General features: G+C 37.4%; 1 protein-coding gene across 3 annotated transcripts; it reads left to right on the plus strand.

The window, feature by feature from the left end:
• The first annotated feature begins 582 nt into the window (after nt 1-582).
• On the plus strand, nt 583-10,447 carry LOC105043315 (protein SPIRAL1-like 5). Of its 3 annotated transcripts, none has more exons than XM_019849989.3 (4): nt 583-704; nt 938-1,016; nt 9,623-9,907; nt 9,992-10,447. In XM_019849989.3, the coding sequence occupies exons 3-4, from the start codon at nt 9,677-9,679 to the stop codon at nt 10,064-10,066; spliced, it is 306 nt and encodes a 101-aa protein (XP_019705548.1). In that variant the 5' UTR covers nt 583-704; nt 938-1,016; nt 9,623-9,676; the 3' UTR covers nt 10,067-10,447. The 3 variants fall into 3 exon arrangements, with proteins under 3 accessions (XP_019705548.1, XP_010919118.1, XP_029120182.2); XM_010920816.3 differs by having other exon boundaries at nt 9,626-9,907; XM_029264349.2 differs by lacking the exons at nt 583-704; nt 938-1,016 and having other exon boundaries at nt 9,548-9,907.
• Nucleotides 10,448-26,676: the final 16,229 nt, after the last annotated feature.

Raw genomic sequence — 26,676 nt, forward strand, 5'->3', positions numbered from 1 at the left:
TTTAATGACGAAAATATTATTCTCTCTTTATAATTTTCAAAAAAAATTATGACATCCTGTGTACAGAAAGTTATAATTTGATCGTAGCATATCATAATTTTTTCAGAATAAGAGAGATATTTTTATCATTCAAATTTTTTTAAAAAAATAAAATTATAGATATTAAATATATATTAAAAAGTAATGATTATGTGCTCTAATATAATTAAATAATGTGTTCTATGTTAATTTTATTGCACCACAAATTATACACAGAGGCTTTCCGATGCATAATATATATAGCTTGCGCTTGTTGATTGTCAAGAAAGCAGTTTACATGCACGTGACACAGGCAGACCGCAGGTTGACAGGTGGACCTCAGTCAGAATTCTTTGTTTCTTTTGAGAAAAGAATTGGGTAAAGCCCAATCCGGTTCGTCTATTAGACTAGTCGACAGCAGCCTTTTGATAGGTAATGCATGTTCATGATGCTGTCCACTCATTATGTGCTTACCATTTTGTATAAAAAAAAAAAAAAGAGAGAAAAAAACACAATAAGAAAAACGGAAGTCTCCACATTCCCTCCCGTCTTTTTCCAGTTCCTCCTTGTCATCTCCTCAAATTGTCTCGCTTTCCTCTTGATCCAGATGCAGAGGCCAACATGGACTGAGTGTACTAGTGAAGAAGATATTGTGTTACGTTGCTGCGATCGATCAGAGCTCTATGGTATGATGGCACATGATTAGATCTAGATCAATCAGAATTATCTCTACTCGCAGATTTTCCTTTATTAGTATCTGTTGGACATTTAGTGCTTCAGAGGTAGTTTTGCGGTTGTTTAATGTCCATTGCTAGATGATTTTAAGATGTTAGTCTTAGCCTTTATTCATTTAGTACTTTCACCTCTATATTCAACCGTTAAATTTTAACATACTTTATTGTTTCATTTGTGATCACAGGATGGGCTGGGGGTTGCTGATCACCACCGCGCACAGGAAATGAGTGCTGGCTGTGAGGCCTCCAGGGTTTCAATGTGAGGTGATAACTCCATCTTCTCTCCCCTCCTCCCCTCACTTCCCCTTCGTCCGTCTTCTCATTCTTTTCTCGTCTTTCTTCTGCTTTTCCATCTTTTACGACTGTCGATGCCCAGCTGACTTCCATCCGTTTTGGCTGAAAGACTTGGTTTCAACCAAAGCTTCGTTAACTGAGATCGATACCATGTAGACTAATTTAAACTATACTATGGTGGTACATTACAACTTACCTTTTCCGGGTAATCAAAAAACTCATCAGAAAATTCCTACCAATGTCTTATGAAAGAAGTGTATATAGGATTTTCATAAACACTATATTGGAGATTAGAACAAAAAATTATAACAGAAATTAGAGATGAAATCGAAACATCCCTCGAAGACTCTGATCAACCATTAATGATAGCTGTACTAATATCCTATGGAAGAAAAAATAATGACAGAATAGATTTCTTCTCCATCTCTATTGTTATGCTCATCTCCTCAATGGGATGGATATCTCTTAATAACGTAGAAATTGTGATGCCCTAGGATTTCAACAGATAGTGGATATATATAGGAGTGGAATGGAGATCTGATCCAGTGAGTAATGTTAATGAGTCCATATGTTGCAAAGCCCATTAACCAAATCAGACCTATACCAATATCTCTTATATCATATGATTAAGATAATAGGATCAAAAATAATAATACGATCACAGATAATTATGAACTCCTTAACAATTTATTTAGACGATAACTTAACCCACATTTTGTAATAAATCTAAGTAAACAATCAATCTATAATCAATAGAAATACATCTTATAAAAAATTCCAACAGTATAGTCATGGCTGACAGGTCATTCAAAATCACCGAATTGCTAGTAATAATCCAGGTTACTGAATTGCTAATTTAAAAGAATGTGATTGGAAAATGGACTTTGCTAATAGACTGATTCAGCAATAAAAAATAAAAATAGGTAGCTAATTGATCTTAAATTGATTATTGTTGCCTCGCTCAAGTTTAGTATAGCTTGGCTTGGGCCTATCATGTCACTGGGCGAGCATGGTCCTTTTATTTGCAGCAAGTTGTACGAGTCCTTTGGCCAACACTATGTCTACATGCTGCTACTCCAAGTACAATAGCACTGTTATTAGTTTAGAATAATTTTATATGAATGAGTGGCATTATTCGAGAACATATTAGATCAACGAAATAATTTCTTTAATATATATAATATGATGCTATATAAGTTGCACTACAATCATCAATATTATATGACAACCATACATTAACAATTTAAAAGGCAGTAATGTACAAATTGCAAAAGCAACGCTCGATGTGAAATGTTCTATGCTATTAAATGAGCACATACAATGATCATAGGTGAGAATTAATGAATCTATCAAATAAACTAAAATGACGATGGAGAAAATATATAATATTTGCATTCGCATTATACCATAAATTAAGAGGTTTTCTGAAAACACATTTAAAACTCTATTAAATGAAATATAAATGATCAAATAACTTACGTCTTTACCAAGACAAGAAAATCAGTCTGATGCAACTATCATTAATATATTATGAATCCATTCCCTAGAATGTCAGTCCAATTCCTTTTGTTTCATGCATTCTTGCTTTAGCGCCATATTCTTGCTTAATATATATGAATTGTATGAAAAAAATCAAAGCATCGAGGCATTCTGGCATACGTTCAACAACATCACGTTAGAATGTTAGTTAAATATCTATCGAGTCCCCAACTTTTAATTTTGTCTTCATTCTTCGCAGCAGATGATAATATGGCCAGAAATTAGATAAGAAATATTGTATCACTATGAATTTTTTCTGTGCTGCCCTTTACCATATCTTTATAATTTCTTTGATCTTTGTATTTGAATAAAACTTCAGATGAGTAGTTGAATTCACCACTACTCTCCTTTTACTCAAAAAAACCAGTGGACGCTCAAGTTAGCATGAGAAAATGGAAGAGGATTGCAAAAATTGGTTTACAACCATACTTATAATGAGAACAAAACATTCAGATAAGAAAATATCATATCACTATGCATCATGAACATCACAAAGGTAATTTTTGATGGAATTTAATCAAACAGCTACTTCACCCACTCATTGGGAACGACGGTGAGTCCGAGCCGGACTTCATGGGCATGGTATGGGGAGATCTCCAGCGCAGGCGGAGGACAGAGGGGAGATTTGTTAGGTAAGAGGGGAGATAAAAAGCTAAGGGGGAACGCAGTCGCCCAATTCAGTAACTGGTGGCGATGGCAGGGTTGGCGAAGTCATTCGGGGTTAGGTTGTGATGGCATTGGTTCAAGTCCTGTGCCCACGGAAACAAAGTGGGTGGAAGTTTGATTCCGAATCCCGCCAATAGCTCATTCACGTCAAATTTTGATGAATGGGTGTTTAATATAGGGTGGTGTGACGGTGTCATCGTGGCTTTATGAGATAGTGATGGCAATTAGGTCAGGATGTACAGATATAGATCGAATCAATATAGATCAGATTAAAAAATTATCAATTAGATTTGATCTGTTTATTAAACGGTCGAATCAGAAAATCATCAATTAGATCCATCTATTTATTAAATGGATCAAAAATTTAAATATGAATCCAATATTTTATTAAACAAATAATTCGATCTGATCCATTTAATTCATTTATTAAACAGATTAAATGAATTAAACAAGTTAAATGGATCAAATTAAATGAATCGAAAATAGGTTTAGCAGATCTTAAACAGTTAAATAGATTTTAAATAGATTAAAAATTAAATAAATAGAATTAAATTAATCAAAAATAAATTAAATAAGTTTTAAATAGGTTAAACAGATTAAATGATTTAAATAGGTAATCTGATTCAATCCGATTGAATATGAAATGGATTAAAATGGTTAAATATCTAAAATCAAATCTGATCCAAATATTAAACAGGCTAAACAGGTAGATCTATTTATGATCAAATTTATTTGATCTAAATTTAAATTTATTTATGAATGAATCGATTGATAGATCGGATCATATTTTGTCAACTCTATATATATAGGATCTCAAAGAAAGTGTTATGGCTGGCATTAATTTCCAAACATCCAGTTCTTGGAAGTTTTGGTTCTGGTGCAATTGGCCAGGCCCTTTTGCTCGCGTTCTCCGTGGCAACTTTGGTGAGACCAGCAGCAGTCTCCTGCTGCACAAAGTTCAAGGAATATGAAAGCGTTGGTTTGCATGAACAAAAAGTAAAAAAATAAGCACGTGATTGCGAAGGTATGAAAGCGTTGGTTTGCAAACGAAGACATCATGCAAGCCAATCAAGATATTTTACAAGCCCTCCACATCGGTGGAGGTGGCTCTAGATACTGTTATATTCAAACGTGTTGACTTATTTATTATTATGATTTTTGTTCCTCCTACGGTCCAAGAACTGTTTAATGCTACTACTCATGGTGAGGAGTGCCTTATAGAGTTTAGCGTAAGTATTAGTTATTGTCTCTTAGATATTCCAGTACAATTATCTAGGAGGTATATCAGGAGTAATTAAGTTACTATATAAAGCAATGCAATGGTTCAAGCACAAATGCTAGTAGAATGAAACGATATTAGGGTGTTACATTCAATCTACCCATTTGCTTCCACCATATCAATTATGGTAGGATTTTGCTATGGTACTCTAAAAAAATATTTTAATTTTTTATTTTTTTTTATTTTCATCATTTGATTAAATATAGAGCATTCAAATTTTAAGCAGTTGGAGTGTAATGTATATGATTAGTACCATAAATATTTTAAAATTAAAATTATTTTAATATTAAAATTGATGATGATTTGTAAATAAGTTGAACTTTTTTTTCAAAAATGATCTTCTTCATCATCGAAGAAGAATGAGCCGCTACATTGTTTGGATGGGAAAGGAGAGTGGGTGCGAAAAAGCCGTGATCCTCTGCAGCCACTGCGCAGTGGGTGAGGGGTTGGGTGTGGATGATTGAGGGTGGAGGAGCCACCGATGCTGGAGGTGGGGTGGGGGCATTGGCGCAGAAAAGCCACGTCTTTCATAAGCGCCGTGGGAGTGGTGGGGGATCATAGGCGGAAGAGCCACTAGCATTTGGAGGGGGGTGGCGGTGGGTGGGAATGCGAGAGATGGCACTGAGAAGCTAAAAGCGGATGGTGCAGAGAAGCCATGGGTGCCATAGGGGGTTGGGACTGAGGGCGGAAGCGTCGTGGGTCCCGAGGGGGTGCGAAGAAGATGCCGGTGAAGGAAGGGAGATAGAGGAGCAGGTGGGGGGCTTAGCTCAGAGGAGCTGTGAGTGGAAAGAGACAGAGGAGCCATGAGTGACGACGACGGGGGTGGGGGATTCGGAGAAGCTGACGAGGGATACAGAGGAGAAAGAGGCAAAATAATAAATAATATTATTTTTTTAAAAATAATAAATATATAAAAATATAATATATAATATTTTAAATATTTTTATAATAAAATATTATAAAAAAATATCATAGTAAAATTTATTATAGTAATATTAGAACTTTGATGCTTGTATAAGTAGTAGCAAATCTCAAGTATGTGAGCTACCGTACATTCATAGCCAACACAAAGTCTTCATCTAATTTTAACCATTAAATACTATCCCATATTGTTATTACTTCTGTTGCTATTATTATTGTTGTTGTTGTTATATCATAATCAGTATTATCAACATCATTAGTTCGAGAAACAAGCCAAAAGTTGGCAAATACTATGGCAAAATCCACTACAGACTACAGTTGAAAGCCCCACAGGAAAATAGATAGCCACCTCACAGCACCGTACCCTTCTTGCAGTAACGTCTTTTCTCTTCGAGGGGTCACGGTTACGTCCTTTCATAACAAAGCTTCACAACCACCGATTCACCCAACACAATTCACCATTCTCCAGGAAGCCATTTTTCAGCTTCCTTCAATTTTGTGGCCGGAGAGGGCCGAGCTGTTACTTTAGGTCAGTCATGTCCAAAGTACCCTACACGGTAGGGTCCGTAATGGTCCTTAAGATGCGCCTTTCTTTTTTTTTTTTTCTTTTTTCCGGATGATCATGATTATTTTATTTGATGCAGTACTCTGAAAAGATTTTAGTTTGGTGGTGAATTAACCTAAAGTATATCTAGGAAGGTCCAATTTCAATGATAAAATAGCAGTAGTTATCAATTGGGTGTGCAAGAAAAGCTGTCATTGGAATTGATCCCCATCGGACGTCTTCTCCTAGAGGCCCGGTGATCCCATCTGATACTGACATCTAACCAACACGTTGGCCTTGGCGACCTGAAGAACCACCAAGCATAACATGTATCATGTATGTGAACTCTAGGATGAGGTTTGCAAGCATGCATTGGATGGAATCTTTTCTTCTGTACCAAAAAAAAAAAAAAAATAGAGTCTTTGCTTTTCTTTTTTTAAATTAGAATAAGATTGGTGCTCATAATTAAGATGTAAGTTCACATAGAAGAGGTCCAAACGCAACCAAGGTAGCAAAATTAATGCTGTTTAACACATTGAATATGCATGACTTGCACATATTTAGCCTTCACGCCTCATGATTTCTTTTCTTCCCCAAAATATGGAAGCATCATTATTCCTTTCACATGAAAATTTGAAAGTGGGAGCAATATCACACATTAGTATGAATACGGGTGCAGAAGTTGTGTATTATATTGGTGTAGTATAACCAATATTCAACTTACGAAAAATTGTTTAGGACAAATATAGATGCATGTAGTGTGTTTGTCTCTCTCTCTCTCTCTCTCTCTCACTCATAAACTAAGAATTTGAATGCAAAAATTCTAATTGCAAACATCTTCTCATAGAGTCCATGGACTAGCAGCCATTCAATATAAATATATATATATAATTTGATCTCATATATACTAATATATAGGCTTTGTCTATTGACATGGCTTATTAATGTAGCTCGAATGAATCATTAGTTCGGAATATAATAATGTATCATGAGCATCTTCCTTTTGATCTCAGATCCCTTATATCAGTAAGTTTAACTCGAAGTTTAAGATACAAAATATATTGCAATAGTGAAAGTAATGGTTAGAATGCCATGATTTCATGCATGCAGATTTTTAACTTTTAAAAATCACGAATATAGCGAAATACAAAATAGATTAATTTTTTTTAATCTACAACATGCATCAGATCTAATTTAAATCAGGCAACAGGATCTTCATACGATAAATAAAATTAAGAAAATCAAAATATAAAATTTAAGACATAAGAAAAGAAAATCTAATCTTCATATCTTTGTGCGGGTTGATCTTCACCACGAATTGATAATCATGGATGTCTTCTGATTCTTTTGAAGCTATATAAGTATCCGACCTTTACAGATATCCACATGAGATCTTGATCTGATCAAAAACTTTTGATCTCATCGGAGTGCTAGTTCTCTTGTAAAAATTGCTTTCTTGATGGTTGCAGAGATCGCTTGCTTGATAATTGAACAGATCTTTTTTTTTTCTCTTAGACTCTCTTAGAGGAAGAAGAAAAAGAGGAGGAGAAAGAAGAGAAGGAAGAAGATGAAGGCTATCTTTCTTTTCTCCCTAAGCCCATGCCTAAGAAGGGTCCACGCTTCCTCTCTAAAACCTCACGCCCCAAGGTAACTTTCAGATCCTTTTTCACATTGAGAATCCTCTCTCCCATGCCCAAAAATAATCCCTTATAATATGGCGTGCAAGGGATTTGGGATAAGGTCAAAGCCTTAGCAGATAGGGCCTTGGGATTGGGGCATCCAACTCTTAAATGCCTCCTCTCTTTTTTTTTTTTCCATGAAGGCTATGGGGCATGGCTTTATATTAGCATGAGATATCTCATGCAAATCCTAAGAGAGGGGGCGCGTGGTAATACATGGGGTGTGGGATTAGTTGGGTGCAAGGAGAGAGAGAAAATCCCAGTTGACTTGGGACTTCTCATGATGCTTTGGTCAAACCCTAATCAAATTGCAGTTGACTTGGGACTTCTCATGATGCTTTGGTCAAACCCTAATCAAATCTAATTTGATTAGGAATTAGTTGCAATCAAATTGAAAAAAATCCTAGTTTAACTAGGAACCCAATTAGATCCTAATCCAATTAGAAATTAGGTGCACCCAAGTTCTAATCAAATAAGGAATTAGTCTCTCTTACAATTGGATTATCTCATAATCTAATTAGACTTGATCTAATCAAACCCAAACCAAGCCAAATCAAATCCAATTCAATTAGACTTGATCCGAACCCATTGCTTAATTAGATTAAGCTAATTAGCAATCCAATTACTGATTAATCCTCCTACAGTTCATTAATTCTTAGTAAATTACATTATTTGTAACTTTTGTATTAGATCAATCATCAATTATATGACGATTAGATCCAAAAGTGATTCATAATCGCTAATCAACCATCTGATCAGACAAGAACCTTTATTATGTGTGATCCCATTTGTTCTATTCTATCTAGTAGTGAGATATACTATAATCCCTATCAGAATATCATCGAAACTCCTTTCGATGGATTAGAATAATTCCAACTCTGCCTATCAAGGATCATCGATCATTAAGACGACGCTCGATGGATCTCACAATCCACTAGTGACACTAGCAGTATGTAGTGGCAATGCAGCAGAATGAAAAAAAAAATTTAAGTGTAATTACCGTGTGATACAGATTTTTTATCATGAATTTCGACTAGACAGAGGTCAAAGAATACTCGTCAAATCTCATCGTCAGTCATATGTCAGATCTATTCGACTCGAGTTCATCCTGTGATTTTTCATGAAACTCCTTTTTTATAATCACGCTATCTTGACAAAAGATTTTTGAACTCAGTCTCGTAAATCGTATAGGACTACTCATATAGTAGGATCGATAGATTCCATCTAGATACAACCTAATCCTACAGTGAACCTACTGCAGCCAACATATACCGCAAGGGCTCTAATGACTAGGAACAAGTGTATGTACAATCAAACTATAGCAATCTCATTGTGAATAGTCGAGGTATTGCAGATCAAAGACCAGTCACACCACTGTAGCATTAAGCAAGTCACTGACGAGTGAGTAAATATCCAAGTAACTTCTTGTATGATCACACTCAGTATCGTTATTCTCTAACAACCACCTGCACTCTCGTCCAGTGTCCTTACTTTGTAGACTCAAGACTCATTTATTCCGAAGGAAGCGATACATACATCAACCCAATGATCAACCACCATCTCCGTGATAATCTATCAATCTGAAGTAATTTAGAAATTAACCATCAATGATACATGTCTTAAATTCTCAATTCCTGAGAATATATGTCATCATCTATTAATTTTGTTCATGAACACTAAAATACATACATAAATGGAGAAATAACCCAATATTAATAATTTAATAAGTCAAAATTACAAACTATGTCCTTAGAGTGTTTATAAATATCAACCAACTTGGCTTCTAGAGTATGCATTTAGCAGTAACAAGGAGGAATAAAAAATGGATATTCTACATGTCATGATCCGCATGCATTCTAGCATGAGGTATGCCTCTCTCTCTCTCTCTCCCCCTTCCCCACGCTCCCCGGTCTTCTATAAACGCTGTGAATATATGCCACCTTCTCAGCAGAGCTGGAAAGAGAGAAAAAATAGACTCATCCATCTCCCAGAGTGCTACAAGATGAGTAGAGGTGGGAGCTTCGGAGGTGGACAGAGCTCTCTAGGTTACCTCTTTGAATCAGATGAGGCCCCAGTCTCACCCCCTAGATCTACCAAGGCCACCAAGTCTCCCCAGCCTCCATCTGATGGAGGTAGCAAGAGCAAAGCAACAGCCCAAGAGACTCAACCAGAAAAAGCCATCTCCAACAACTACCACAGAGCGCAAGGCCAGAACTCAGGGAACTTCATCACGGTGAGTATTGTTACATCCCATGTGTTCCTTTATTCCAAAGTTCCTTAATATGTGATAGCACAAAGTTCTCATATTCTTTTCCAGGGTCGTCCCTCCACCAAGGTCCTTTCAGCTCCCGGTGGCAGCTCATCTCTTGGCTACCTGTTTGGAGATAAATGACGTGCGGTTTGGAGTGGCTTCATCAGTGGTCTGAAATAAGGGCATCGTGAGCCCAGTTGTGAGTGGATTTTATGAAGGTTATGATGGCAAGACTGTAATAGCTAGGTGACAGGTTCTCTTTTTCAAGGAGCGTTACATGGTTGTGCCTCTTCTTACGCTGCTGCAGGTGGTGAGCACTAGGAGTTCTTTATAGTTTTTATTTCTTTTCTGAGAAATCCATCCATGTGGATGAGATTTGGCAGACACCTACTTATTTATTGGTAGGGAAAGACAACTTAAAGAGACTCAGGTACTACCATGAGTCTACTGGCTTAATTTGTGCAGCTTTGAGTGGTATGTGAAGTTTGTTTGGTATTGCTGTTTGTGTAGTTTGCTCTACTTGTCAATATACATATGAATTTACTGTATCTCTGTGTAGATTCTGCTAATTAATCTGAATCTCTATGGAACCAAACATGAGATGTGCGGAGATGTAATAGTTTAGTAAATAGAATACTGACTATAAAAACTTGTTGATGATCTTTGTTCAGATTCCTAGAAAGTATCAGCAATTCGAAAAGCACAATTGTTTTATTTGCAAAACAGATACATAATACAAAGACCATAATGTTTCCGTAGAGATAATGTGATAATCATGAAGGTTCAAAAGTGGACAAATTTTGAGTTTGATTTGATCCTATTAAGCTTCTCTTATCCATGACCTTGACATTAAGAAGTTATAACAGCTGAATTATGCTTTCGATTGTACAAAATCATATTAAATTAAGACTTGATATCTCCTTTTGTCTTTTTTCACTCTTTTGATATGAATAGTAATGCTTTGCAGCTTGCAAATTTATTTCCATAAAGTTTCTGGTCCGACAGGATATAAATAGGTAAGAGGTATACTCTCATAAAAAGAAAAGAAGGAGAAAAGAAGAAGAAGAAGAAGAAGAATAAAGAGTTGGAGAATAGCAAGAAGAAGTAATAGTTGGTCATGTGAAGATTCAACCCCCCGCATCATCTCTGTTATAAGGAATAAGATGCTCATCAAAGACTACATGCCAAGAAATATATGTTAGTTTAAATGTCTTCCAAATCTAATTTAGAAATTTTAAAATAAATAATTATGCAGGATCAACCAACCACATAAATTTTACATGATGAATAAAAGTTATCCCACGAGATTTCACACGTACAAAATCCTCGAAAGTTCAGGTACGATGCTCATGAACTTTTCAGCCTTTATGCCTTAAGAAGAAGTGATGGCTTCCAAATATATAAGATTCTACGTCAATACCTTATGGATTTCTTAAAGACTTTATATATACTTTTTAAAAGGTTTTTAGAATTTCTAAATGTCTGGTAAGATTATGAAATTCTCAAACAACTTTTAGAATTTCAAAACCTCCTAAATATTTAGTAAGGTCATCATGGATATTGAATTTTTAGAATTTTTCAAACGATCTAAATATTTGTGAGGTCATAATGACATGAAATTCTAATATGTTATCTCATGTATATATGCTAGGATGAAAACATGTAGCATGGGATCCTTTTGGAGTCTCTTCCTCCGATAAATTAGTCCCCACTAATTTAATAATTATAGTCATATCCATCAACAAGTTACAATTTAATCCAAAGGATTAGCAATCTATTTATAAGACTCTTTTCATAATTTCTCATATATTAGTCCTTAATATTCCATGTAAGCTAATAGGACTAATTATCAATGACACTGCAATGCTCAACTTATATGTGTGTCTTTTTATAATAAATAAATAATTAAAATAATTTAAAATTTTAATTTAGAAATACATATCATATATATTTATCAATATATAAAATATAAAATAATTTTTCAAATTGATCAACTAGATTTTCTATCTAATATGTAAGAGATATGATTTAGAATATTTTTTCCTACCATAGAAATAATGGATCTCCTATTGGATAACTATAAGTCTTCATGCACTCATTATTTAGTCCAACATATCCGTATATAGTTTCTTATTAGGTATTACTAATTGACAATATTAAAACTACACAAATTATACATAAGGCTTAATAACATCCTCAGATCATAAGGACTTTTTATGTATTATGAAGAGAATAACTCTTTTTCAATGACAGTATTAGATTTAAGAGTATATTATTGGTCTAATTTAATATTTATCTCATACAAATACTTATAATGTTACCAAGAGTCTCTACTCTAATGATTGAGCCACATCCTCTATCATAAATAGTAATCCAATATGTAGCAATCAATAATAAGCATATTGTCCTGACTAGGCTCATAAATTATGAACATATTTAATGTTACAAAGAAATAGAAGAAAATAGAATATCATGTCTTCCCATTAATGATCTCTATCATTAATATGAATTCCATACGATGTAACATAAGAACATATTATGTCACCAAATATAATATCAAAGCAATAGTACACATGACATATGTATATAATAAAAGATTATTTTATTATCAAATAATAAGATTTATTGGCTTAATTTGTAGGGCATACAATTCTTTCAATATATACTAGACAAGCTTAAGGAAAAAAACAGCGATATCATTTATGGTAGCCAGTAAAGTTATGTAGTAAGGACCAATGTCTCAAAGAACTTATTTTGGTCAGATTCATGGAGAAAATGATAGCATCTGGAGCTAAAAACTCTTGTGATGAATAATCTGGCTCATAAACAATAAGAAGCTTGCATGGTGATTCCATATTTAATATTGGAGAAGGAAATGTGTTTACACCATGAAATAACATGGACACACCAAGCTTGCATATTCGACGGTGTTTTCTTTCTATGATACCTTTCTATTCGAGTGTTTTTGAGCATGAAAGCTGACATAAAATCCCATGAGTTGATAACATATTTTGTTCTAGTGTTTTCTTCCTCTACTTCAAAAAAATCAAATTTTCACCTTGCTGGAAACTCAACAAATTATGTTCTAGACTATGGAGGGATGTAGCTAATACATACACGTACCTCAGTCTTAAATAGATGTATATTCCAAATGGGAAACAGACTGGATACCTCCTTTTGGCTTGATATTTTACTTTGCAGTGTCCCTACCAAAATCCTTTTCCCTACCTCTCTACAAAGCTTGTGGGCGAATGTTGGGCTTTATGGTAGCTTGCTATGATTCAAGCTCTTGTTCTTGGAGGCTCTGTGGTAACAAAAAGATCACCTCCTCTCCTTGTTGACTGAAAAGCCCCACTCTCCAGATCCAGATAAAATTATCTCTTGGCTACCTGAAAGCTGGGGACTATTCTCTTCATCCTCCCTCTATAATTTCTTAATCCATTGAAGTATAAAATGGCCTCTTGCAAAAGTGGTTTGGAAATCTCATGTTCCATCAAAAATCAAGAGTTTTCTTTGCTTGGCTCTTTTGAATAAACTTAACAGTCTAAATATCCTTTGGAGGAAGCTTGGTAGAGGCTATAGGATTTGCCCCCTCAATGATGAGTTCCCTAAGTCAATTGATCACCTACTCATTTCCTGCCCCTTTGCACTTCACATTTGGACTTATTTTTGTAATTCTGCAGATATTTTCTCCTCCAATAGTTCTAAAAGACCTTTTCACCTCTTAGCAAAAGAATAGCTTCCCCTTCGGGATGCATGTTAAGCATTGTCTCTCTTGGCTGCAATATGCTGGAGTATTTGGGAGGAACTTAACGCTGTGTATTTCTCTACAAATCTTCTACTCCTACTGCTGTTGCAATGAAAATCTTGAGGCCTTTTCAGATAGGTCTATTTTGTTCGAGGAAAAGGATACGCCATGCTTTGCCATGGTTGTCGCTAAGATGAAGCATTCACTCCACTGATTTTCTTAAAGACCCTCTCCAACGGGATTTCCTCGTGTTGCCCTTTTGATGGAGAATATGATGCAGTAACTTGTGGCTCTGATTGCTTGTGATCTACTATCTTGCTGCACTCCAATTGCTTTTAGATGTTTATTTTTTCAAGTCTCATAACTACTATCTCTCTTACTAAGGGGTGCTTCTTGTGTGCTAGAACGGCTCTTTTGTAACTCTTTTGAATATTCTATATATTCTCTACACTACATTGTAATTTCGTCATTTTTGTAAATAAATGTTGGTGACTAAAGTGGGTAGACCCTATTAGTCTCCTAATTTATCAAAAAAAAAAAAAGAGTTAACTATATATTTAAAAATTTATTTTTGTTAAATTCACCTCCACCGTCACACCGGAAGATCTTAATAAGAACATCAAATTATGTTTAAATTATTTTCTAAAAACATATGAATATAGAAAATTTACATGTATTTTAGTGGATATAATCACACATATAGTAAATAATATCATCAAATAAATGTCACATAATATCTGAATCCTTGTATAGGAGCAACTAGAGTAGTACCATATAGATCCCTATTAATTTCATTAGAGCAAGAATCTACTACTATAGCTAACAAAAGAAAGTTTGCAACTTTCACAAACAGAACCTTAATTCCAACTAGAAACACATTTATGCAATTTGATTTATTCAAGAAGGAAATTATTTTTCTATTTGCATATTAAAGCCTTTGGTGTCTGGTAGAAAATAATGCTGCTTTTGGTGCTCTATGAGAGTGGATTCCTCCATCTCTAGTTCCCAAAACTACAATCTTCCTGGTTATTACCTTTAGATGAGAACTCAAAAACACAAGAATTCCTATATGTAACCTGCCCTATTGGCAATAAATTCTTTTTGATTTTAGGAATTAGTGGAATATTATTAATATATATGAAAGTGTTTCCCTCCACTTGATATGATGGCATCACCAATATGAGTAATATTTAGATGATTTTCATTCCCAGTAATTATTTTATCTGTTCCAAATTAAGTATTCTAGGACTAAAGTATACCTTGATCGTTTGTCATGTGAGAGCTTGCATTTATAACTGGAACCCACTCTAGGTCTCATGGATTTGTAATAGTTATGGCTGCTAGTGTCGAAGGAATCTCTTCAGCTTGATAAGCATGACTGAAATAGTTCCAGCAGTTGAGAGTAGCATGGCTACATTTGGAGTAAATCTAACATGCTACTGGTTGGTTTGGATATGTATTTCTAGGATTGAAGCCTTGACCATAACTACATGGATTGCCATGAAGGGAGTTATCATCTTTTATGACTCTCTCTCCTTGACAAGTACTTGCAGCTTCCTGTTCTTGGGCTGCTCATGTGAATCCATGCATGCCCTTGAGAAGTTAAGGGAAAAGAATGCATGCTTCCAACTCGATGTTCTGTTGAATTAAAGATCATTTACTGATTAATCAGTAAAAAAAATAAATAATCATTAAATGTGTTCTTCATAGTTTCCTGCATATAGTTTTTTTTTTTTTTTCATTTTTTTTTATTGCATATCTTGGAAATATGGAGTGCTTTTCTCAGGCATGATGAAGTCTCGTAAAGAGAGGAAAGTTATCATGAGCGAGATAGAATGCTTATGGGTGTCAGTGCCTGGATTATCAATGTAGGAACCAGATCTAGGGTTTCAGGGTTAGATCTTGAAATTTTTTCAAGATCATACAGCGGAAGACTAAAATAAATCAAAATTTATTTTCTAAGATCAGAAAATCTCTAGATCTAAGATCCTATTACATGATTATTACATAGCATTAAATCAAAAATTAATATATATATAAATATAGTATGAACTACATGTTGATCATATCAACATGTTTCTATACTAGCTACATCTAATGTATGTATTAAATAATAGATCAGATCTATTACCTTGCAAGTTAGACGCTCTAACCTCGCTGATCCGGGCTTAAGGATGATGTTGCAAGCCGCACACGCGTCCGGCCTCTAGGAGTCGTCCACACGAGCCCACGAATCTCGATCAGAAGTCCTGTTTCAGGAAATCAGCACAGTATGCTAGTGCTGCGCTGATCCTTCTTTGATGGTTGATCAGGTGCCTCCTTCTTCTTGATTTGGACTCTTCCAAAGATGAAAAGTAGAAGGAGGAGTTTCAGATCTGAGACACTCTCAGAAAACTCAAGATGGAGGGAGGAAAGATATGAAAACAAAAATCCAAGAAGAAGACCCTCTTCTTCTTCACATTTTTCTCTCTAGACACCCAAACTTATGTCTTTTATATCTCCATGACCCAAAGGTATTTCTCTCTGATTTTTGGATGGCAGAAAGGCCTCTCAAATATCTATCTCTCCTTCAAATTTCACGAAGAAACTCATCTTATATAGAGAGATATGATAGAGTCTTTGTCTAGGTCAAACACCTAGTCAAGGCTTATCCAAACATGGCAAGTTAAGGGACGCCCAACTCTTGAGCACCTCCTCCATATTTTCGTGCATGGATCATCAGAAAAGGGTGTACAATGTAAACCCTAAAAGCCACAAAAATTCCAAAAAAAATTTGGATAAATTCGGTGCAAAATTGAAAGAGTTTTGGATTTCTAAAACTCTATCTCATAGAATTCGAAATCCAAACTTATTCCTTTTAGATTTGATCCAAATCACCTTCCATGTAAGAAAGAAGAGAGGAGACCTTTTGTGAACGTGGGAGAGATCTGGGAGAGGACTTTTGTCGCACAAAATAAGTGGAGATTGGCGTTGAATAAGAGAGAGGGCGTGGAGAAGGTTTATGTGGCGCAAGGTGGAATCCTAGTCCTACTAGGATTCTGTCTCATAACTTGTTTTAATTTGGTTTCCCAAACCAAATCAAATCAAAATTAGATCAACCCAATTAAAATAAGTCTTAACCTAATTAATAACCTAATTTAATCAGATTAAATTAGATTTAAATCTGATTTAATTTTCTAATCAAATTAGAAATTAGATTGACCCAAGTTCTAGTTGAACTAGGACTAGTCTTTCCTTGCACTTGGCTTATCCAATAAACCAATTGAACTTGATCCAATCAAGCCCAAACCAAATCTAATTAAATCATATTTAATTAGACTTAATCTCAGCCCATTGGCTTAATCAAATTAAGCCAATTAGCAATCAAATTGCTAATCGATCCTCCTGCAACACTTGCACTGGGTTAAATATCAATCGTATTGATTATTTAACCCTATAATGATTCTTAATCGTTGATCAACCATCTGATCGGATCATGAACTCTAATGTGTGTGACCTCATAGGTCCGAACCTAAGCCGGTAGCATAGAAACAAATTCCTATACCAATCGAAGCGACCATCTAGCAATGGTACCCGACGTCCGGATAGGTCGAATGTGTAGAACAACATCCTTAGAACCCATGCGGATATAGTTTTCATATAATTCATCCCCTTGACCAAAATGATCATAAGACACCCCAGAGCTCAACTGTCAACTCTGATCAGGTTGTCCACATTGTATTTCAAAATATCAAATCCATCTGATGGATTACCCTGGCCAAGGTTTTGCTAAATTGAAATACAGCGACTCATTCTTCTCCAACTCTTGGAGTGGTCAATCCCATCTCGATCACACTCTGACTTCGCAAGTACTTGACTGTGCCCAGAAGCCTTCCGTCCCTGAATTAGAAATTCAGTTAGTCCAGTACCAAAGCACAGTGAGTTGCTTGCAAGTCACTGAGGCGATCTCAAGTCTAAGGAACATTTATACCTATATCCCATCAGAGACATTCTCGACAGCAGAATGCTCTGGAGTTGGTCACGTTCAATGACGATATACCCTTACATCTCACCTGTATGCCATACCAGTGTCTCCACACTCTTTGGTTAAGAGGACAACCAACCCATATGGCCTACAGCGACCTATGCTTGATAGAAGCTGTCGTCCTTATTAACAGCCTATCATTTGGTCGTGAACAGTTTTAAGGACTAATCGATAAATCCTCTCTTTATCGAACTTAAATAGTCCTAAGGACTTCATCATAACAACGGAGTTCATTAGAAGATGAAAGCTTATGATGAAAATGCCAAATATATTTTATTTATTAACAAATCAATTACAATACTTGATTGCTCAACCGTCAACAGCTTGACGATTGGCTTTTTGGGACACATTTCCCAACAATCAATGCCGCAAGTAATTATAAAAATAATATATCTTGGTAATTGTCCGATTTAATTAGCTAAAATTTGTTAACAGGGAGGTGCAAATAGTAATTATATCAATTAGATGTTTCTAGTCATGAGTAATGCATCAATTATCAAATTGTGGCATCTGGCTAAATCTTAATCAAACAACTTAACCTGTTATGAATGACGCAAAGCCCTGTGAATTCCTATTTGGCAATTATCATATTAATTTTGACTATCTCAAAAAAATATCACTATTGCTTGGATGATCATTATATAAAAAAGCTTTTCATTAGCTAATGTTTTTCTCCCACCATGTTATTTTGGTATTTCTCACGTAGTAGCTAGCAGTATAGAATCAACTAATAATCATGCAGGTGATATTTATCTTACTATCTTGAATGTAGCACTTTCTGTAAATTTCCATAGTCTCGAGTCTGTAGACATATGAAATTGATCAAATGTGCTGATTAACCAATGTCCAAGAACTAGGAATAGTTATTCCTAGACATTCATTGCTGAAAAGAGTGCAAGGCATCATGTATGTTGAAGAAAAATTGATAGTGAAAAGAAAATTTCCAAAATCATCAATTATGATGAAATCGTTCTACAACTATTGCAAAATGCGATGCTGCTGAAGCAAACATTATTAGTGGTTACTCGTTCAATAAATGTGATGTCTTTGTACTGTAAACTTCCATTGCCAGCTCTAGTTAGGAGCTGATGTCTGCTTGTGTATTGTTCCTCTCATCCTCTCCATAAATTTTGGTGGCTGTTTAGCTTCCCTTTTATCAGACAAAGAAAAAAGAAATAAAGAAAAAAGTAAAAGAATGCTAGGTACCTTAGCACAGTTATGTCATACAACTTCTAAATGAGCTACCTAGAAGAGAACTATTTTTTTTGGAAATGATGGTGAGGACGGCCCAAAATCTTATACCGAAAGCTTCAAACAATTCCCTCAGATGACGAAAACGGAGCTAAAATTTTGCATAAAAATCAACTCTTTTAAATGCGGCTTTGCACCGTACGTATTTGTAGAATTATAAGCCAAGATCTGATGGGAGTGTAATAACCTTGTTGGGTATAAAGTACTCTCCAGTCGAAGTCTGCAGAGGACTGATCCTTCGGGGCTCCTCAGGCTCCCGACCTTGTACGTGATGCCTCTCCGAACTCCCTCGGCCGTCCGGACTTCTTCGACGATAGGCCTCAGTGTTTACCCATCGGGCCGCCCCAAAGGCCCTCTGAGCTTCGCTGTTAGCCATCCTTCTACAACAATCGACTACCCCCGAACTTCTTCCGGGCTTCGTCAGCATCCGAGCTTCCCCGACAACGAGATTTCTACAGTAACCAGGCTCTTTCCACATTTCTACGGCGATCGACCGCCTTTAGGATTCCAGCCGAGTTCCTGTGATAGCCGAACTTCTACCGCGAGCGGCCTACTCCGAACTTCCACTACGAGTGGTCTGCCCCGAACTCTTGCTGCGAGCAGTCTACTCCGAACCCTTACAGCGGACGGCCTACCTCGGATCCCTACTGTAAGCAAATCCCATCCGAGCCTCCGCTGTAAACATATTCCTTCCGAACTTCCATTACAGGTAGACTTCAGCCGAGCTTCTTCGTAGTCGGGTCCCACGACAACCGACCTTCGACCGAGCTTCCACAATAAGCGGTCTCCTTTCAGCCTTCTACAAGAATCAAACTTCGACCGAACTTCTATAGCGGTTGGATATTGGATGAGCTTCTACAACGATCGGACTCCGACAGCTGGATTTCTACAACGACCGATCACCTCCGATGTCTGCCGAACCTCCCCAACGCCATCCGAAGTCCATCACCGGTCGACCCTCCACCAGATCCTTCATAAAATCGAACTTCCCCAATGGATCATCTTCAGGCGAGTTTCCACATCGGGTGAATCTCAGACGGACTTCTCCAACAATCGGATTCCTACCGGACTTCGCCAACGAAAAATTTCTATCTGAGCTTCTGCAGCAGGTGACTCCCACCCGTAGTATCAGCGCAATTTCGCTCCATCAGACGTCCCAGCCGAGCTCCAACCGACGGATCAGAGCTCTCTGACAAGTCACGACAAGAGCCGCCCTCCTGCTCCACTCCCTGCAACGGATTCCATGCCGCTCCACCACTCTCTGACGAGTCACGACAAGAGCCGCCCTCCTGCACCACTCTCTGCAACAGATTTCATGCAGCTCCACCACTCTCTGGCAAGTCCCGACAACGGACACCACTCCACTCTCTGCAATGAGCTCCACGTGGCCCTGAACGACCCATGACGCCACTACTTTCCGTAACAAACTCCACGTGGCTCTGAGCGATCCACTACCAGACGGTTACAGACATCGCTGTCAGTCAGTTACACCCTCCGTCGATAAATAAGGAACCCCCAGACACGTTCTTCTCTAAGCTGGTAACTCTATCTCAAAACTCTACCAAAATTTTCGCTCGAACACTCCATTTCTGTTGAAGCAGAGTACTGACTTGAGCGTTGGAGGGTCTTACCGGAGCACCCCCAACTCCGATTTAGACTTTCTTTATAGGTCTCGGCGGCGGCCGCAGTCATCCCAGCTCCAGCTTCTTCGACTTCGATGGAATTCTGCACCAATAGAATTGGCGCTAGAGAAAGGGCCGTGTGTCTTTGCAATACCCTTGTTCTTAAAGGAGTGCTCAACGGAACCGATTCCGATCATCTTCTCCGACATTTTCTTCTCTTTCTTCTACTAGACCCTTACCTGATGCCTCCCCGCAGAGCATCCACCAGGCGATCCACGGCCTCCACGGTCAGATCTCAGGCTCCGGCCTCACCTCCAGTTTTTCAAGCCCCTCCTCTTCCTCCTCCGGCAACGGCGGTCGAAGTGGAGCAATTCGACCTGCTGGTTCAGCAGGTCAGGGGCCTCACTGAAGCGGTGCAGGCCATGCAACAGCAACAATAATCGCAGGCGTCGGTGCGGTTGGAGAGAACGTCGTCGGAATTCCAAAATCCGATGGTAGGGCGGGCCACTTGAGCCAGTCGCCCCGTCTTTCCCGGAAAGACGAATCCGAGGGTGGAGAGCCCTCAGTCCGATCACGATTCTACTCCCGGAGGATCTCTACCTCCATTCCGCTCGAAGATCCTCGAGACCCGCAGTCACGAGGACTTCCTGGATCGAAGGCTCCAGGAGATGAACCGGCGGATTGAAGAACTCCGCCACGCTCCCCCTGCTTATGGTGAGGACATCTGTACTGACCCTCCTTTTTCTCAAATGATCATGGAGGAATCGATCCCGACAAACTTCAAGCTCCCCCAATTCAAAAGCTATGACGGGACCTCAGATCCGATCGACCACCTGGAAGCCTTCCGGACAATGATGCTGCTCCATGATGCGCCAGACGTCATTCTGTGCCGAGCTTTCCCATCCACCCTAAAGGGAGCAGCAAAGTCGAAGATCCTTATGTGCCCTCACAGCCTTGTTAGGAGCAGGAGGAGAACCTCATCCTAACATGAGCAAAGTCAAAGGTCCGATTTTCTAAAGACTGGATGGGGGGAGAGGCCCTTACAACGGCCCTTATGTGCCCCCACAGCCTTGTTAGGAACAGGAGGAGAACCTCGTCCTAACATGAGCAAAGTTGAAGGTACGATTTCGTAAAGACTGGATGGAGGGAGAGGCCCTCACCACGGCCCTTATGTGCCCCCACAGCCTTGTCAGGAACAGGAGGAGAACCTCGTCCTGACACGAGCTGAAACCGACTGTCGGAAACGAGGGGAGGACCTCGTCCCGACGCAAACAAAGACTCGGTTGATCGACAAGGAGGAAAGCTTCCTCAATGGCTCCTCCACACTCTCACGGCCTCATCAAGAGTGAAGGGAAGACCCTCACTCAAACACAGAAGAAAAGGGGAGACGAAAAGAAAAGGCGACGAACTACACCGACGATAGGCGAAAAACGAACCACATCAAAGGCACAAGGGACCTCGTCCCGACGAGGGAGAAAACCCTTGCCAAAAATCTCTAGTCCCTAAGGATAAATCGATACGGCGGCAACCAGGAACCTTCAAACTACGTCGGCAACGAACAAGATGGAAGACAGAAAAAGTTCGGTGAACGATGAATCAACGCAAGAATCAGCAAGGGATTACAAACTACGTCGACGTCAAACAAGATGGAAGACAAATGGGGTTTGGTAAACAACCATTCAATTAAATTATCAGATATATTATTATTATTTACGTTATAATTTCTATAGCCTTTTTAGAATAACTTTTTCTCTTCTAATGTTCTGAGATACATTAGAGTATGTGTATCCATATCCACAAAGAAGAATATCTGATCACTTAAAATTAAATAATATAAAATAAAATTAATAATTAATAATATTAAATAGAATAAAAATATCAAGTGTATAAAAAATAGTAAAATAAAAGTTTCAAAAATACTAAGTACAAATCTAAAAAAGATTAAGTCCCACAAGGACGTCGTGGTGCCCGTGTTCGCTTGGACCTTCTCAAGAAGGTCCTCAACGGCTGCTTCTGCTCCTGTTGTGATGGCTCCTCCCCTATATCAGTGGAGATCTGCTGGTCATGCTGTTTAGGAAGTGATGCTGTCGGATCATCTACTGACTGAGTGACCCCTCAACCCTCTCATCTGGATACATGGATGGGCCTGAAAAGAAAGTGTCATACTCATGTGGCCAACTGGTATCCGGTGATGTCATCTAAAAAATGTAGGAAGAAGAAGGTGCTGCCATCTGTGGATCAAAAGGCAATGGCATCTGTGCAGCATCTAGTGATGACATCTGCGGAATATTCGGTGATGGCATATGTGGAACATATGGTGACGACATATATCTCATATCTGGTGCATCGGCTACTCCATACCAAGGCGTACAGCTATATGGGTCAACACCAATCGTCATCAATATTTTGAAACTTATTCTCTCTATCTCACGCAGTATCCGAATCCGTTCGTCCTCATCAGTTGTAGATAAAGCACGACGAGCGTCCAACACAAGATCCGACATAGAATCAGTCTACATAATAAAAATAAAATAGTTAATATACTGTAAAATATATAAAAAAATATAACACAAACAATATAAACTAATTTTTGTAGTCTTACCAAAAGACACACAGCAAAACTCTCGCCCTCGTATCCGGAAACTGCATACCGAGGCTGTCCAATGACTCACACTATAATGCTAAAAAATCAAGCCATGTAGTTCTCAATATATGAATGACATCTCAAAATGAGATCACCATGAACAATGTGATCTCGACGTGTATCCCAAATATCGATGTACTCTGCATATCGGATTCGCCAGTTAATACGAGCTCTCCCTCATCGATCAATACGATGAAGTCTCTGGTTGGTATCAAACTGCTCTGGGATATCCTGAATCTGATCAAACTGCCATAAGACACGATCGAAAAGATATCACTCTACCATATCAAAACAAATAAGTGGCACCCCAGCAGTCCATATGTCATGTCCAACTGTACACATGTACGACAATATAACCAATATCTCATCTATATATGGCTCCCATAAAAATTGATAGAGTTAAAATAAAAAAAATTAGTAAGCTAAAATTTTAATAGATTATGAATACTATAAAATGATATTTATAAAAAAATTAAATTTATCCATCTATATGTATCAACTAATGTATCTAACTAGCATCTATAAATCCGTACCACTCTCGTCGATACGTGATGAACGTTGAATGTAACGTTCCATCTGTTTCACAATCTACTCATGTTAAATAAATTTTATCAAATTTAAAATAGTAAGTTTTAAGTAAAAAAAATAATATTTTTTTACCTATATTCCAATGGTCCATCTAGTCTGAATGGAACATCAGGATCATGCTGCTCTGATGGCATCTCGAGAAACTGTCGTCGTAATGGACTGATAATCGGCATACGCTCCCATACCCAAATATGCAAATTTTAAAAAAATCATACATGATATACCCAATGTGAACTATTATTGAATATTAAAAATAAAAATTTTTAATTCACATACCTGTAATAATACAAGATAACCACCAATCTCGCTTTGATCAGCATAAGAACTCCGACACATAGCTCTGTACAGACAAGCTAGTACTGTACTGCCCCAACTGAGTCTACGAGCGAAGTCTAAATCCTCTAATAATGACAAAAATATCAATTTCATCTTATTCGATGAAGTATCGAGTAACAGGACACCACCTAACAACCGTAGCACCTGACCCCTAACATACTGCTGCACCATCTCTTCTGGTGCATCATTCTCAATATGAAAATATCGATAACGATCATCCAAACACTCAATCCTGAGTCGTGAATGATCGAAAAACTGAGCGTCGGGCTCAAACTCTAGCAATCCAAGCACAAAGCCTGCCACTCTGAAATGGTATGCGTGGGATCAACTCCAGTAACTGAATCGCCATCAACTGATAGTCCAGTAAGGATGCTGACATCCTGTAAAGTGATGGTCGCCTCACCAAATTGAAGATAAAATGTGTGTGTCTCTGGATGCCATCTCTCAAGCAAAGCAGTAATAAGACCAATATCCATCTATATACGATCAATCCGATATACTCCATAGAATCTAAGATATCGTAAATAATCCAGCACTCTATGTGGGATGTCCTCTGTCCTCTAAAAGTCAGCATCGGATCGTCGTAGATGAAGGTGTCTGAGCTCCTGCAATAAGATATAATAATTAGATAATGTATATAATTTTTTTTTAAAAAAAATTAAATAGTAAGAGTAGGATTAAAATGCTTACGCTGCCATCTAAAATAGTCTATGATCGATGGTGCTCCTACAATGTAAGAATACTGCCATCTCGAGGATCGAGATACCGCGGATCGTAAGTCATAATATGCTAATGAATCTAAAATAATGATATTATCACAAGTATATTAAAAAATAAAAAATATGATAGCCATTCATTTTATAAAAAATATATTTTAAACACAATATTATCACACAATACAACTTAAACACACAATTCAGTTCATCTCTGGATATTAAACACGTATATTCAAATACAATCTCACAGAAATACATAAAACAATGATGAAAATACATCTTCAGAGTCTTTAATTTTTTTCACTGTTTGAAGTTGAAGTGTGTTGAAGTATCCTAGGACAGCGGCGGCGGTCATGACCCTGTTCTTTACAAATGCTACAGTGGTTCTTACTTCTTATTTGCCTATCATCCATCTCATTTCGTAGTCTTATTGATTTGGTCTATCTTTATGCTTGGGTCTCAAACGATGATGATCAGGAATACATTTGAACATACGTGTATGCATCCAATAATCTTCATGTGGTAATGGATTAAAGTCACTGCTCTAAGTATTCATATATGCTGTAATTATATATGCATCATCCACAAAACCACTAAAATGTACAGCAATTTCTTGACACACAGCTAAAACGTGTGAACATGGATATTTGTACATGCTCCACTTTTCGCAAGAACATTTTCTTTCAGCTAAAGTAACAATATGAAAATTTTTTCCACCTCATAACTCTACGCTTGCTCTCCTCGTAAGCACTTCATATATGCCTCTTTGAAGGTTGAATGCTGTTATTCGATGCTGATTAGCTTTAACCTGATCTTCAGCAATCTTAATTGCAACATGAGGAGTAAAAAGATTATTTAGATTCTCCTCTACATATCTCAAGGCTTAGGCATGTCTCGTATTGAAGTATTTCATAAGACGATAAAATGTCATTTGAACACAAGCTGTAATTGACACATTTCTAACTCCTCGTAAAATATTGTTAAAAATCTCCGACAAATTTATAGTTAAGACACCATAGCGCAGACCATCATCATGTGCCAACGTCCACTTCTTCTTTTCTATCTCAGACAACCAGCTCCAAGCCTCTTCATTCACTGTTCTGATCCTACCCATGATAAAGTTGAACTTACGAACTTGATGAGTGCTTCCTGCTTGCCATACTGCTCTTTTCAGCTGCACATTTTTAAAATAAGTATTGAAATTACTGCAGATATATCTTAAGCAGTATCGGTGATAGGCACGTGGTGGACTCCATCCAATAGACTCATCTGCAATAGCATTTAATATACCTAGATGCCTATCAGAAAGTAAGCATATTCTATTTCTATTTTTAACGATATGTGTTCTAAGCTGGGAAAGAAACCAACTCCAACTTGCAGTCGTCTCCTCATCCACAATTGCATATGCTAATGGAAATATCCCATTCTCTGCATCAATTCCTGTTACAATTAGCATCTTACCTTTAAACTTTCCATACAAGTGCGTGCCATCAATGCTGATTACAGGACGGCAGTGCGTAAAACCCTGGATAGATGGTTTGAAAGTCCAGAAAATATAATTTAAAACTCGGACATTGAAATTCACAGTTTGAAAAAAAATTCATGAAACAACTGTACCAAAATTTGCATGTTGAAGTGCAGCCATATAATAGGGTAATTTAGTATAAGATGGCTCCCATTCTCCATAAATATCAACCAATACCTTCTGCTTTTCACACCATGCTTTCCTGTATGACACTGTATATTGAAATTGATCATTAACGGTTGCCACAATAGCTTCAACTTTAACATTGAGATCTTTCTTAATAATATGTCAGACTAG

Source organism: Elaeis guineensis, chromosome 4 (genome assembly GCF_000442705.2).
Source record: "Elaeis guineensis isolate ETL-2024a chromosome 4, EG11, whole genome shotgun sequence".
Classification (NCBI taxonomy): Eukaryota; Viridiplantae; Streptophyta; class Magnoliopsida; order Arecales; family Arecaceae; genus Elaeis; species Elaeis guineensis.

Coding starts and splice junctions, on each gene's coding strand:
- LOC105043315 (XM_029264349.2), top strand. CDS start 9,608: ATGCCACCTTCTCAGCAGAGCTGGAAAGAGAGAAAAAATAGACTCATC. Junction 9,908..9,991: donor ACTCAGGGAACTTCATCACG/GTGAGTATTGTT, acceptor ATTCTTTTCCAG/GGTCGTCCCTCCACCAAGGT.